The sequence below is a fragment of the Theropithecus gelada genome, chromosome 1 (assembly GCF_003255815.1).
Source record: "Theropithecus gelada isolate Dixy chromosome 1, Tgel_1.0, whole genome shotgun sequence".
NCBI lineage: Eukaryota > Metazoa > Chordata > Mammalia > Primates > Cercopithecidae > Theropithecus > Theropithecus gelada.
In genome coordinates, this window is record NC_037668.1 from 54,795,771 (window position 1) to 54,808,494 (window position 12,724).

A 12,724-nucleotide genomic window follows, 5' to 3' on the forward strand; every position below is an offset into this window, starting at 1 on the left:
CAGGACAGCAGAGGGGACAGAGAGGGCTGCTCTGCTGTGGCCAGCATGTCCCAGAGGTGCATGTGGATACAGAGGGCAGCAGCTGCTGAAATGGTCATGGACATTGGACTATGCTGGAGTGGGGACACCTCACCCCGACTCTGCCAGCTCACACCGGGCACTTTCACTTCCCTTAGAATAGGCCCCTTGCACACTGCTACCCACAGTTTGCATCAGAAGAAATGGAAGAGACCTGCTTAAGGTCGCACACCCAGTGGCAGAGCAGGGACTCTGCGCAGGGTGGTCTAACTGGGGAGCTGGGGCCAAGCCCGGCCTCTCCAGTCAGCTGCGGGGGCGCACCCCGGGGCGCTGGGAGTCCAGGCCCGGTTTTGCATCAGGCCCTGCCGAGGTGTTTCCTCCTCCTCAGTGTGGGGCAGCTGCTGGCTGGGCTGCCTGTTGAGTCAGCCTTCTTCCCTCACGGCTCTTCTCCCAGTCCCTGAAACTCGGCTGCCAGGGGAGCTGGAGTCACCTGCGAAGGTGTCCTCCCATACTGGACCCCTACAGGTAACACATGTAGGTGCCAGGGTTCCCTGCCAGGGTCCAGAGACGCAGGCACTGCCACCTGGTATCCTGAGCACCCTCCAGCACCTTGGGGTTGGGGGAGGTGGGCGCATGTCTGGAACTGGAACAGCCGGACAGATGGACAGACCCTCCTCTTGACCAATGGGTCTGTCCCACAGTGTCAAAACAGCAGGGAAGACCAAACACTTGATTCTGCCTCTGGTAGGAGAGGGGACTTCAGGGAGGGGAACTGCTGAGGAGGCTGGGCTAATGCCCATGGCCCAGCTCAGGCAGGCCTGCAGGACAGAAATAGGCTCAGTTCTGCCAAATGTCCTCTCCCACCTCCATCCACACTCAGACACACATACCTGGTGGCCCCCAAGGCACCAGGGGACACCCCACAGCACACAGCCCAGTCACACGTACGGGACAGGAGGAAACGCACAATGCATACTGCACACACCCCACATGGCACTGTCACCTAGAACGTCACTGAACACACCGCACAGACAATATAGTCACCATGCAGCATCACACTGCAGCAGGACACAAAGACACACTCACATAGCAACTACACAGCTCACAGACCCACGCTACGCAGACATGCCCACCAGACTCGGACCAGGGCACAGAAAGGGACATGGGTTCACACCCCAATCCACGGGGGAGCCCGAACTGTGCGTTTGCAAGACCCACACCTTGGCCATAGAAGTTCAGGGAAACTGCTGTTGTGGAGCACACAGGTATCCACAGAGCGAATGCACACCGTGCAGCCATGCCGAGGCCTTCAGCTCCTGAGGGTGTCAGGAGGGATCGCTGGGACTCGGCCACTGACTCAGCTGGGAGGGGACAGAACATAGCAGGCGGTGGACACAAGCCAGGACCTGCCTGCCAAGCTGCCTCCACCGGTCCCGGCCCCACCTGGAGCCCTGGCATGGAAGGGGCGGGGAAGAGAGGAGAGGCCGCCCAGTGGGCTCAGGACACAGCCCTGACCAAGTCATGGGCCCCTTGCCACGTCTACATGCCCCTCAGCGCTGGGCAAATGTTTTCTTTCCGGAGTCACTGTGGTACCTGAGCATGGGCTGCTGTGCCAGCTTAGGCCTCCACTGCCGGGACCCCACCCTGGTCTTGGGAGAACCGTGTGGCCAGAACAGAGGGGCCCGGTGGCTCCAGGCAAGAGGGCAGGGCTGGCAGCGGGGGCATCCCTGGGTTGGAGGCCTCGGTGGGAGTGTGTGCGGCAGTTACCTCAGGGGAGGAAGTTGGGGGTGTGGGCTGAGGAGGAGGTTGCCTCAGACAGGAAGGCCAAGTGGGCCAGGGCAGGGTGGAGGTGAAGGGTGGCGGGAGGGGACCCAGGCTGTGAGGTTCCTGGCCCAGGGGAGTGAGCGTGTGTGTGTGTGCGCGCATGTGTGTATGTGCACGCACGTGTGTGTGTGCGCGTGCGTGTGTGTGTGTATGCGTGTGTGTCTGTCTAGGTGGGTGGTTGTATGTGTGCATTCCCATGTATGTGCAGGTATATTTCTGCATTTAATTAATCAAAATTTTACCAACCATCTGTTGTGTGCAAAGTACTGGCTTTGAGGGTCACTCCCTCTCCCTGCCTCCAAGGAGCTCACAACTCAGATAGCTGGACAATGTGTGTGTGCCAGAGTCTGTGTGATTTTTATGTACATCTTTACTGAGGGACACATTTGTCCCCAGACTTGTTCTTGTCTAGGTGAACCCATCCGGGTGGGCCCATCCCTGTTGGTGTGCATATGCTGTGTGCAGGTTTTTTTGCTTGTTTTTGTTTTGAGACAGAGTCTCACTCTGTTGCCCAGGCTGGAGTGCAGTGGTGCCATTGCAGCTCACTGCAACCTCCACCTCTCGGGTTCAAGAGATTCTCCTGCCTCAGCTTCCCAAGTAGCTGGAATTACAGGCATGTGCCACCAAGCCCAGCTAATTTTTCTTTTCTTTTTTTTTTTTTTCTTTTTTGGAGACGGAGTTTCGCTCTTTTTGCCCAGGCTAGAGTGCAATGGTGTGATCTTGGCTCACCGTAACCTCTGCCACCCAGGTTCAAGCAATTCTCCCACCTCAGCTTCCCGAGTAGCTGGGATTACAGGTATGCACCACCACGCCCAGCTAATTTTATATTTTTAGTAGAGATGGGGTTTGTCCATGTTGGTCAGGCTGATCTCAAACTCCTGACCTCAGGTGATCCGCCCGCCTCGGCCTCCCAAAGTGCTGGGATTACAGGGGTGAACCACTGTACCCGGCCATAATTTTTGTATTTTTAGTAGAGATGGGGTTTCACCATGTTGGCCAGGCTGGTCTCAAACTCCTGACCTCAGGTGATCGGCCCACTTTGGCCTCCCAAAGTGTTGGGATTACAGGTGTGAGCTACCACGCCTGGCCACTGTGTGCAGATTTAAGAACATGTGTAGGGCTGGGCGTGGTGGCTCACATCTGTAATCCCAGCACCTTGGGAGGCCGAGGCGGGCGGATCACGAGATCAGGAGTTCCAGGCCAGCCTGGTCAACATGGTCAAACCCCGTCTCTACTAAAAATACAAAAATTAGCTGGGCGTGATGGTGTGTGCCTATAATCCCAGCTACTCAGGAGGCTGAGGCAGAATTGTTTGAACCCGTTGGGTGGAGGTTGCAGTGAGATGAGATCGCGCCACTGTACTCCAGCCTGGGCAAAAGAGCAAAGCTCCTTCTCAAAAAAAAAAAAAAAAAAGAATGTGTGTGCATGTCTCTCGTGGGCACGGGTCCGGGTCTGTGTCTGTAGAGGGCCCTTTCTGGGGGAACAGCTGTACATGCGCCTGTCTTTATGCAGGTGTCTATGTGCATGTGCGGCCATATCTGTGCCTATGTGGATCCGCGTGTGCACGTGTGTCTGTGTGTTCCATCGCTGCAGTTCTGTGTGGCCCTACCTCAGGGTGTGTGCATGTGTGTCTCTTGCGTCTTCCACTGTGTCCCTGAGTGCGTTCAAGGGCCAGTGTATGCATGTGTGCATGAGTGCCTGGCACCCCACCTTGAGCTCAGCCGTCCTGGGGTGGCACCCTACCCATACCTGGCCAAGTGTTTGGGGAGAAAAGGGCTGTTGGTTCCAGGATGTGCCAAGCATTTGTGCAGGGCTTGACCTGACCCTTGGTCTGCCCCCAGGAAGCTACGTGTGCCCAGCTGGGGCACAGCCCCAGCTGATGCCCCAGAGGGGCCACCCATCTCAAGAGGGGCTTTGGGCTCTGCCCTCCCTCCCCATGGCGCATGGGCCAAAGCCTGAGACTGAAGGACTATTGGACCTCAGCTTCCTGACAGAGGAGGAGCAGGAGGCCATTGCTGGTGTCCTCCAGCGAGATGCCCGCCTGCGCCAGCTGGAGGAAGGGCGGGTCAGGTAAGGCAGGGCAGACCCTGGCCAGGGAGCATTGAGAGGCTTGAGTGGCCCCCACCCTGCTCCCTACTGACACCACTGCCGTCAGATGTCTGCGTGGTTCTTGGTTTCGCCCTTTAGTCTCCTCTGGCCTTGGCCCGCTCACAGCTCATCACTTTTCCAGGGGTGACTGCGCCAGCTTTCTCGCCAGCCTGTCTGCCTCCAGGCTTGCCTCTTGGGCCCACCTCCTGCAGCTGATGCTCCCCAGATCTGTCCTTTTTTAATTTTAATTTTTATTTTTTTTTTGAGACAGAGTTTCATTTTTTCGCCCAGGCTGGAGTGAAGTGGCACAATCTTGGCTCACTGCAACCTCCGCCCCTCTGGGTTCAAGCAATTCTCCTGCCACAGTCTCCCAAGTAGCTGGGATTATAAGTACATGCCACCACGCCCAGCTAATTTTTTGTATTTTCAGTAGAGATGAGGTTTCACCATGTTGGCCAGGCTGGTCTCAAACCCCTGACCTCAGATGATCCATCCGCCTCGGCCTCCCAAAGTGCTGGGATTACAGATGTGAGCCACCGTGCCTGGCCAGACCTGTCCTTAATGTCCCCGCTGAAACTTCTCCTGGCTCCCCAGTGTCAAGGACAAGCTCCTAGGCATGGTCCACTGGGCCTCCCTGGTCGGTCCTTGCCAGCCCCCACCATCTCCTCTTCCACCATAACCCCCACCCAACACACAGACACAAAGTGACCCCTCCAGCCACTCAGGTGCTCCCCAGTCCCTGAACCCACACTTCACTTCTATGCCTATGCTGGTACTGGAAGAGCACGGTGGTAGAAGAGCATGGGTGTTACAAGCAATGTTTGGGGACAGATACTTCCTAGATTTGTAGCCTTGGCAACTCACCTGACCTCCTTGAGCACCACGCTCCTTGTCTATAAAATGGGGCTAAGGAGTCCTACTTCACTGATTTAAGAGGAATTGGCCAGGGATAGTGGCGACTCCTGTAATCCCAGCACTTTGAGAGGCTGAGACGGGAGGATTGCTTGAGCCCAGGAATTCAAGACCAGCCTGGACAACACAGTGAGACCCTATTTCTACAAAATATAAAAAAATTAGCCTGGCGTGGTGGTATGTGCCTGTAGTCCCAGCTATTTAGGCAGCTGAGGTGAGAGGATTGCTTGAACCCAGGAGGTCAGGCTGCAATGAGCCATGATCATGCCACTGCACTCCAGCCAGGGCAACAGAGAAAGAAATAATAATAATAAAATAAAAAGTGTAATAACTATTATCCTTCTCTACCTGGAGAATTCCAATTTGTCTTTTAAGAAGAAATTCAAGACTGGGCACAGTGGTTTACAACATTTTGGGAGGCTGAGGCAGATGGATCGCTTGAGTCCAGGAGTTAGAGACTAGCCTGGGCAACATTGAAAAGCCCTGTCTCTACAAAACAAAATACAAAAAATTAGCTGAGCAAGGTGGCACGCGCCTGTAGTCCTAGCTACTCGGGAGGCTGAAGTGGGAGGATCACTTGAGCCTGGGAGGTGAAAGTTGCAGTGAGCTGAGATTGCGCCACAGCACTCCAGCCTGGGCATAGAGGGGAGACCCCATCTCAAAATAATTAAGTAAATAAATAAATAAAGGCAATTCAAATGTCACCTCCTCTGGGAAACCCTCCCGGATTCTCCCAGGCAGAGCTGGCTCTTCTTATTTCTATCACATCATCCGGTTCACTATAGTGTACTTGTCTCTTCTGGACTCGGTCTCCCCAGCAGCCCGAGCTCCTCCACAGCACAGATCAAGTCTGATTTGCTGTTGGGTCCCTGGCCCCTGGTCCCAAGCCTGGTACCATGTGGGTGGTAGAATGTTGCTTGAGTGAGTCATGACAGCCACACCCTCCCCCTTCCTCCAGCAAGCTCCGGGCCTCACTGGCAGACCCTGGGCAGCTGAAGATCCTGACAGGGGACTGGTTCCAGGAAGCACGCTCCCAGCGGCACCACAATGCCCACTTCGGCTCTGACCTTGTCCGAGCCTCTATGCGCAGGAAGAAGAGCGCCAGGGGTGAGAGATCTTCGGGGCAGGGCAAGCCATGTGCCGTCCAGGGTGCTGTCTGTATGTGGACAGGGAGAGAGGACCACCGGGGCTCCAGTCCTGACTGCCCTTGGTACTGTGTGTCTTTGAGTGGGCAATGCCCCTCTGTGGGCGTGGGGCAGGTGGGCATCTCCCAGGGCCTCTCTCGAGTCACAGCCAGGCTTCCTGAGCATGGGGGCTCACAGAACTTCTCACCTGCGCCCAGGAGACCAGGCTCCAGGCAGCGATGGGGAGGCTGAGGCTGCTGTGAAAGAGAAGGAAGAAGGGCCAGAACCCAGGTGAGGAGGGGTCTCGGGAAGAGGGAGATAGTGCCCACCAGTAACCAGGGTCCCTCCCTCTGAGAGCGTCCTCTCCCTACTCCTAGGCTCACCATTGATGAGGCCCCTCAGGAGAGGCTCAGGGAGACTGAGGTAAGAGTGAATGAACCAGCAAGTCAGTAGTGTCCCTGGAGGGAAGGTGGAATGTGGGGGGGGCAGGGGGGAAAAGAGCCCCAGCCTGGGAATGGGGAGACCCTGGACATGTCCCTTCCCGTGTCTGTACCTCATCATCTCCTGGGTGGAACAGTGGTGAACAGTGGTATGGATCCAGCCTCTAAGGGAACTTCTGAATCTGGCTATTAAGGGGTGAAGTGGGGCCAGGCGCAGTGGCTCATGCCTGTAATCCCAGCATTTTGGGAGGCTGATGCAGGAGGATCGCTTGAGCTGAGGAGTTCAAGACCAGCCTGGGCAACATAGCAAAATGCCCCCCATCTCTATAAAAAATAAAATTAAAAAAAAAAAGGGCCGGGTGCAGTGGCTCAAGCCTGTAATCCCAGCACTTTGGGAGGCTGAGACGGGCGGATCACAAGGTCAGGAGATCGGGACCATCCTGGCTAACACGGTGAAACCCCGTCTCTACCAAAAAATACAAAAAACTAGCCGGGCGAGGTGGCGGGCGCCTGTAGACCCAGCTACTTTGGAGGCTGAGGCAGGAGAATGGCGTAAACCCAGGAGGCGGAGCTTGCAGTGAGCTGAGATCCAGCCACTGCACTCCAGCCTGGGTGACAAAGAGAGATTCCGTCTCAAAAAAAGGCCGGGCACAGTGGCTCACGTCTGTAGGGGAGGCTGAGACGGGTGGATCACCTGAGGTCGGGAGCTCGAGACCAGCCTGACCAACATGGAGAAACCCCGTCTCTACTAAAAATACAAAATTAGCCGTGCATGGTGGTGCATAACCTGCAATCCCAGCTACTCAGGAGGCTGAAGCAGGAGAATCGCTTGAACCTGGGAGGTGGAGGTTGCGGTGAGCCAAGATCGCAGCATTGCACTTCAGGCTGAGCAACAAGAGTGAAACTCCCTCTCAATTAAAAAAAAAAAAAAAAAAAAGGAGTGTGGAGGGACTGGGACTGGCCTGGCCTGGCAGAGGTGCAGGACTCAGGTACCAATGCTCTCACCAATGGGAGCAGGGAGTCAGGCGGCAGAAGCCCTGCGGGGTGGGCTGTGAAGCCCGGGTCCCACCGCTCCTGCAGCTTGCTGCCAGCCCTGCCCCGTGGGCTGCCCTAAACCTGAAACTGGGGTAGCTGGCTGGAGTCTGTGACCTCTGACCCCAATATGACCTTTGACTCCTTCACCAGCCCCCACACTGTGACCTCTATCCCTTCCTTCCTTCAGGAACCTGATTTCCCATCGCCTTCTGTCCCGCTAAAGGGTTCAGATCCTGAGGAGGCGTCCCAGGCCCAGGAAGGTGAGTGGGAGCGCCTGTTGGGGAGCACAGAGAGGTTTCAGGGGCCAGAGGCAGCTCTAAAGGGTCCCAACCACCTGCGTTCACCCTCCTCACCCCCACTCCCACCCTGCCTCGGAGGTGGGGACGATCCCAGGGCAGCACCGGGGCCTGAATCTGCAGCTCGCTGGGGTTGTAAACCAGTTCCTCCAAATTCGTTCAGGGGCGGGCAGGAGAGGGCTCGCTTAGCGTCTCATGCCCCACCCCAGACCCTGGCCAAGGAGACCTGCTGGTCTGTGCCGAGAAGGCGGACCCGGAGCTGGAGCCCGCGTCGAGGGGAGGGCAGGAGCCGCGGCCCCCGCAAGCCCAGGTAGGCGGGAGTGGCCCGCGGCTGCTCTCAAGATCCGGAGCGGATTCCGGGCGGGGAGCGCTCCCGCCCAGGGCTGCGAGCCGCCCGCGACCCAGGGCGCTCGGGGCAGGGGCGGGGAAAGAAGGGGCGCCCCGTCACTTGCCCCCTCTGCAGACCAAGGCCGAGTCCCAGATCCTGGAGAACGGGGAGGAGGCCCCGGGGCCGGACCCCTCACTCGACCGCATGCTCAGTAGCAGCTCCTCCGTGTCCAGCCTTAACTCCTCCACGGTGAGGCGGGAGGGAGGGGACCCGGGCGGCCGGGGAGGTGGACACGTTCCGACGCGTAGCCCCTGCCTGCCCCTCCCTCGCCGCGGGACCCAACGCTGCAGCCCCCTGGCCTACCACTCATAACTCCGGTCTGAAGCCTCCGCGCTGCCCCCGGCCCCGACGTGAGCCCTGCGAGCGGCCCTGACTCCCACCCAATCCCGTCCGCAGCTGAGCGGCAGCCAGATGAGCCTGTCCGGCGAGGCGGAGGCGGTGCAGGTCCGCGGCTCCGTGCACTTCGCGCTGCACTACGAGCCGGGTGCCTCCGAGCTGCGCGTGCACGTGATCCAGTGCCAGGGCCTGGCCGCCGCCCGACGCCGCCGCTCAGACCCGTGAGTGCCCGGTCGGCCAAGCGGGGCGCGGCTGTCACAGCCCAGCCCACCATTCACAGGGTCTCGGCCGGCCTCCTCGTTCTCATGTTCAAAATGGGAACAACAGCGTTATTGGGAGGCGTGGGATTGAGAAAATCCCTGTAAAGCGCTTAGCACGAGGCCTGGCATGTGTTCAGGGTGGTGGCTGGGGGAGCCCACAGGCAGGGGAGAAGACTCTGGGAGGGCCCCTCCTCACCTCGGGTTCTCACCTTCCCAGCTACGTCAAAAGCTACCTCCTCCCGGATAAGCAGAGCAAGCGCAAGACGGCAGTGAAGAAACGGAATCTGAATCCGGTTTTCAACGAGACTCTCCGGGTGAGGCTGGGACCACGATGCGGTTCCCCGTTAATGAACAGGACGCCCCTTCCTGCGGGGCGAGGTGGCAAGGGCAGCCTGGAGGATCGGCGGGGGGGCTATTAACTCGTTCTCCAGTGTGTCAGCCTTGTGGTAGGCGTGGTGATAGTCCAGGCCCCCATTAATGCCCTTCGGGGCTCCCCAGAATTCCTTCACGGTAGGAACGCAGTAGGACCCGCCCCAGCCAACTCGCGCAGCATCTACGCGGGCCACCAGCAGTGCTCCGCTAAAGTGCACCTCCTGTCCCCAGTACTCCGTCCCGCAGGCCGAGCTGCAGGGCCGCGTGCTGAGCCTGTCCGTGTGGCACCGCGAAAGCCTGGGTCGCAACATCTTTCTGGGTGAAGCTGAAGTGCCCTTGGACACGTGGGACTGGGGCTCTGAGCCCACCTGGCTCCCCCTGCAGCCCCGGGTGAGGCAGCCAGGCCGCGTGGGGAGACCTGCAGCTCGGGTCTCCTGCATTTACCCCACCAGGCTCTCCCGCAGCCCTCTCAGACCCCTCCTTCGACAGAGCCTCCCCTCAACCTCTTAACCTCATGGCCCCAGGTGAAGCCGGCCTGCCAAGGCCCCTTCCATGAGGGCACTGGGACCCCTAGGTTCCGCCCTGCAGGCCCCGCCGTTTCTGCTAACCGCACCCCATCCGGGTCTGCAGACCCCACCCTCCTGAGACCCCTTTCCATTAGCCCCTGCTCCACGACAAGCCCGCCTCTCGCAGGTCCCACTCTCTCCCGACGACCTTCCGAGCCGCGGGCTACTCGCCCTGTCCCTCAAGTACATCCCCGCCGGCTCCGAGGGTGAGTGATAGCCGGAGAGGCCAAGCTGGACACGCCCTAAAAAGCGGGAGACTCCTGTCCCTGGGTTTAGGGGTGGTGGACTTGCGGGCCTGAGCCAAGCCTCTCCGCAGGCGCTGGACTGCCCCCGAGCGGGGAGCTGCACTTCTGGGTGAAGGAGGCTCGGGACCTCCTGCCACTGCGGGCAGGATCCCCGGACACTTATGTACAATGGTGAGGAGTGCTGGCCCTCGGGGCTTCCCTTTCTTTTGACTGCAGTGGAGTGCCCAACCTCCACAAACCCCTACTAATCAACCCTTGATCACGCAGCCATGGCTTTCACCACTGAGCAGGGGTGAAGGGGATGGTTTGAGCAAAGGCCTGGAGTCAGGAAAGTTGAGGACACCTTTGAGGAGCTGCATTTCAGTGTGACTGCCGCCTGTAGGACTTGTTGAAAAGCTGAGGCTGAGGGCTGCAGGGGTCCTTCCACAGAGAACCTGAGAGGTCAGGCTGTGGGGCTTGGCCTGGAACTTATAGTTCAGTGGTCTTCAAAGTAAGCTTCCAGGGGACTTCTAGGGGTGCCTCCAGGTGCTGCCCCCACCCTTAGAGAGTGAAATGGCTGTGGGCAGATCACTTCTGGGTGTCCACCCTGATGCAGCCAGAGGCGTTCTTTCTTTCAGGTATTGTACTTCTGAGCAACACTGTATTTTGAAGAGGGGGTTCCCAGGCTTTGAAAACCTTGGAAACAGGCCAGGCATGGTGGCTCACGCCTGTAATCCCAGCACTCTGAGAGGCTGAGGCAGGTGGATCACTTGAGGTCAGGATTTCTAGAACAGCCTGACCAACATGGTGACACCCCATCTCTACTAAAAGTACAAAAAATTAGCCAGGCGTGGTGGCAGGCACCTGTAATCCCAGCTACTTGAGAGACTGAGGCGAGAGAATCACTGGAACCTGGAAGGCTGCAGTAAGCCAAGACCATGCCACTGCACCCCAGCCTGGGCAAAACAGAGCGAGACTCTGTCTCAAAAAACAAGAAAGGAAGAAAGAAAGAAAAACCTTGGAAACTGCTTGAGGAGGGGTGGTGGTGGAGCAACAGGGAGATAATGAAAGTCACTGAGCCAGCGAGAGTAGCAGAATTGCATTTCAGAGGCATCGCTCTGCAGCCCTGTGAATAGGAGTTGTAATTTTTTCTTTAGTATTATTTTTTTAAAGACGCAGTCTCGCTCTGTTGCCTAGGCTGGAGTGCAGTGGCACGATCTCAGCTCACTGCAGCCTCAGTTTCCTGGGCTCAAGCGATTCTCCTGCCTCAGCCTCCCGAGTAGGTGGGATTACAGGTGCACGCCACCGTACCCAGCTAATTTTTGTGTTTTTAGTAGAGATGGGGTTTCACCATGTTGACCAGGCTGGTCTCGAACTTCTGACCTCAGGTGATCCACCCACCTCAGCCTCCCAAAGTGCTGGGATTATAGGTGTGAGCCACTGTGCCCAGCCAGGAATTGTAACTTTTAAAGCCAGGAGACCTGAGAGGAGGCTGCTGCAAAGGTCCCAGGGCAGTGAGGGTCTGAGGTCAGGCACGCAGGAGCCAGGGGACATGGACATATGTGAGGGAGAATGAGTGGGACATGGTGACTGGATGACTCTAGGGAGTGTGAGGGGTGGTCACCTGATGCCAGGCCACCTCCCGCACAGCTTCGTACTGCCTGATGACAGCCGGGCGAGCCGCCAGCGTACAAGGGTTGTGCGACGCAGCCTCAGACCTGTGTTCAACCACACCATGGTGTACGATGGCTTTGGGCCTGCCGACCTGCGCCAGGCTTGTGCGGAGCTCTCCCTTTGGGACCATGGGGCCCTGGCCAGCCGCCAGCTGGGGGGCACACGCCTCAGCCTGGGCACTGGTAAGTAGGGTAGCTCCCTGAGACAGGCCCTGGGAGATGGGGGCTCAGCGTGTGGCCCTGGATACCTCTCTGTCCTTTCCTGAGCTTTGATATCTACTGAGAACTGAGGGTGGTAATGGGGGACAGTGCATAATCTGGGACCAGGCAGATTATGTGTTTGGGGGCCCCAAGGTGTCCAATGTGATCATGCCCTCAACCCCTGCCCACCCACATCCAGGCAGCAGCTATGGGCTGCAGGTGCCCTGGATGGATTCCACACCAGAGGAGAAGCGGCTGTGGCAGGCCCTCCTGGAGCAGCCGTGCGAGTGGGTGGATGGCCTTCTACCCCTCAGAACCAACCTGGCCCCCAGGACGTAGCCCGACCAAGCCTCTCTCTCTGGACCCCCATCTCAGGCTCTGCCCTTGGCTAAAGTCAATAAAGTCTGCTCTAAGGGCAATAAAAGGCTGGTGTCTGCTGGGGCAGGGAGGAAGAAAAGTGATTGCAGGAAAGAGCCAGGGAAGTAAGAGGGGCCAGATTAAGGAACTTTAGACTCCGCCACAAAGACTTCAGAGAAGCCAGGCACAGTGTTTCACACCTGTAATCCCAATGCTTTGGGAGGCTGAGGCAGAAGCATCACTTGAGCCCAAGAGTTCAAGACCAGTCTGAGCAACATAACAAGACCACATCTCTACAAAATTTTAAAAATTAGCTGCAAGTGGTGGTGTCACATGCCTGTAGTCCCAGCTACTCAGGAGGCTGAGGCAGGCAGATTGCTTGTGCCCAGTAGTTTGAGGCTGCAGTGAGCTATGCCACAAAGCAAGATGTTATTTCTACAAAAAAAAGTTTAAAAATTAGCTGAGTGTGGTGGTGCACACCTGCGGTCCCAGCTACTCATGAGGCTGAGGAGAAAGGATCGCTTGAATCCAGAAGCTTGAGGCTGCAGTGAATATGACTATGCCACTGCACTCCAGCCTGGATGGCAGAGTAAGACCTTGTCTCTAAAAA

At 57.7% G+C, this 12,724-nt stretch overlaps 1 protein-coding gene across 4 annotated transcripts; it reads left to right on the plus strand.

Moving 5' to 3' along the window:
• Positions 1-384: 384 nt before the first annotated feature.
• On the plus strand, positions 385-12,176 carry SYTL1 (synaptotagmin like 1). Of its 4 annotated transcripts, none has more exons than XM_025379394.1 (15): positions 385-543; positions 3,684-3,912; positions 5,801-5,949; positions 6,185-6,257; positions 6,344-6,389; positions 7,629-7,701; positions 7,947-8,047; positions 8,201-8,314; positions 8,522-8,682; positions 8,939-9,035; positions 9,325-9,483; positions 9,787-9,865; positions 9,976-10,075; positions 11,534-11,739; positions 11,957-12,176. In XM_025379394.1, the coding sequence occupies exons 2-15, from the start codon at positions 3,722-3,724 to the stop codon at positions 12,094-12,096; spliced, it is 1,689 nt and encodes a 562-aa protein (XP_025235179.1). In that variant the 5' UTR covers positions 385-543; positions 3,684-3,721; the 3' UTR covers positions 12,097-12,176. The 4 variants fall into 4 exon arrangements, with proteins under 4 accessions (XP_025235179.1, XP_025235186.1, XP_025235161.1 ...); XM_025379401.1 differs by having other exon boundaries at positions 7,665-7,701; XM_025379376.1 differs by lacking the exon at positions 385-543 and having other exon boundaries at positions 3,159-3,912.
• Positions 12,177-12,724: the final 548 nt, after the last annotated feature.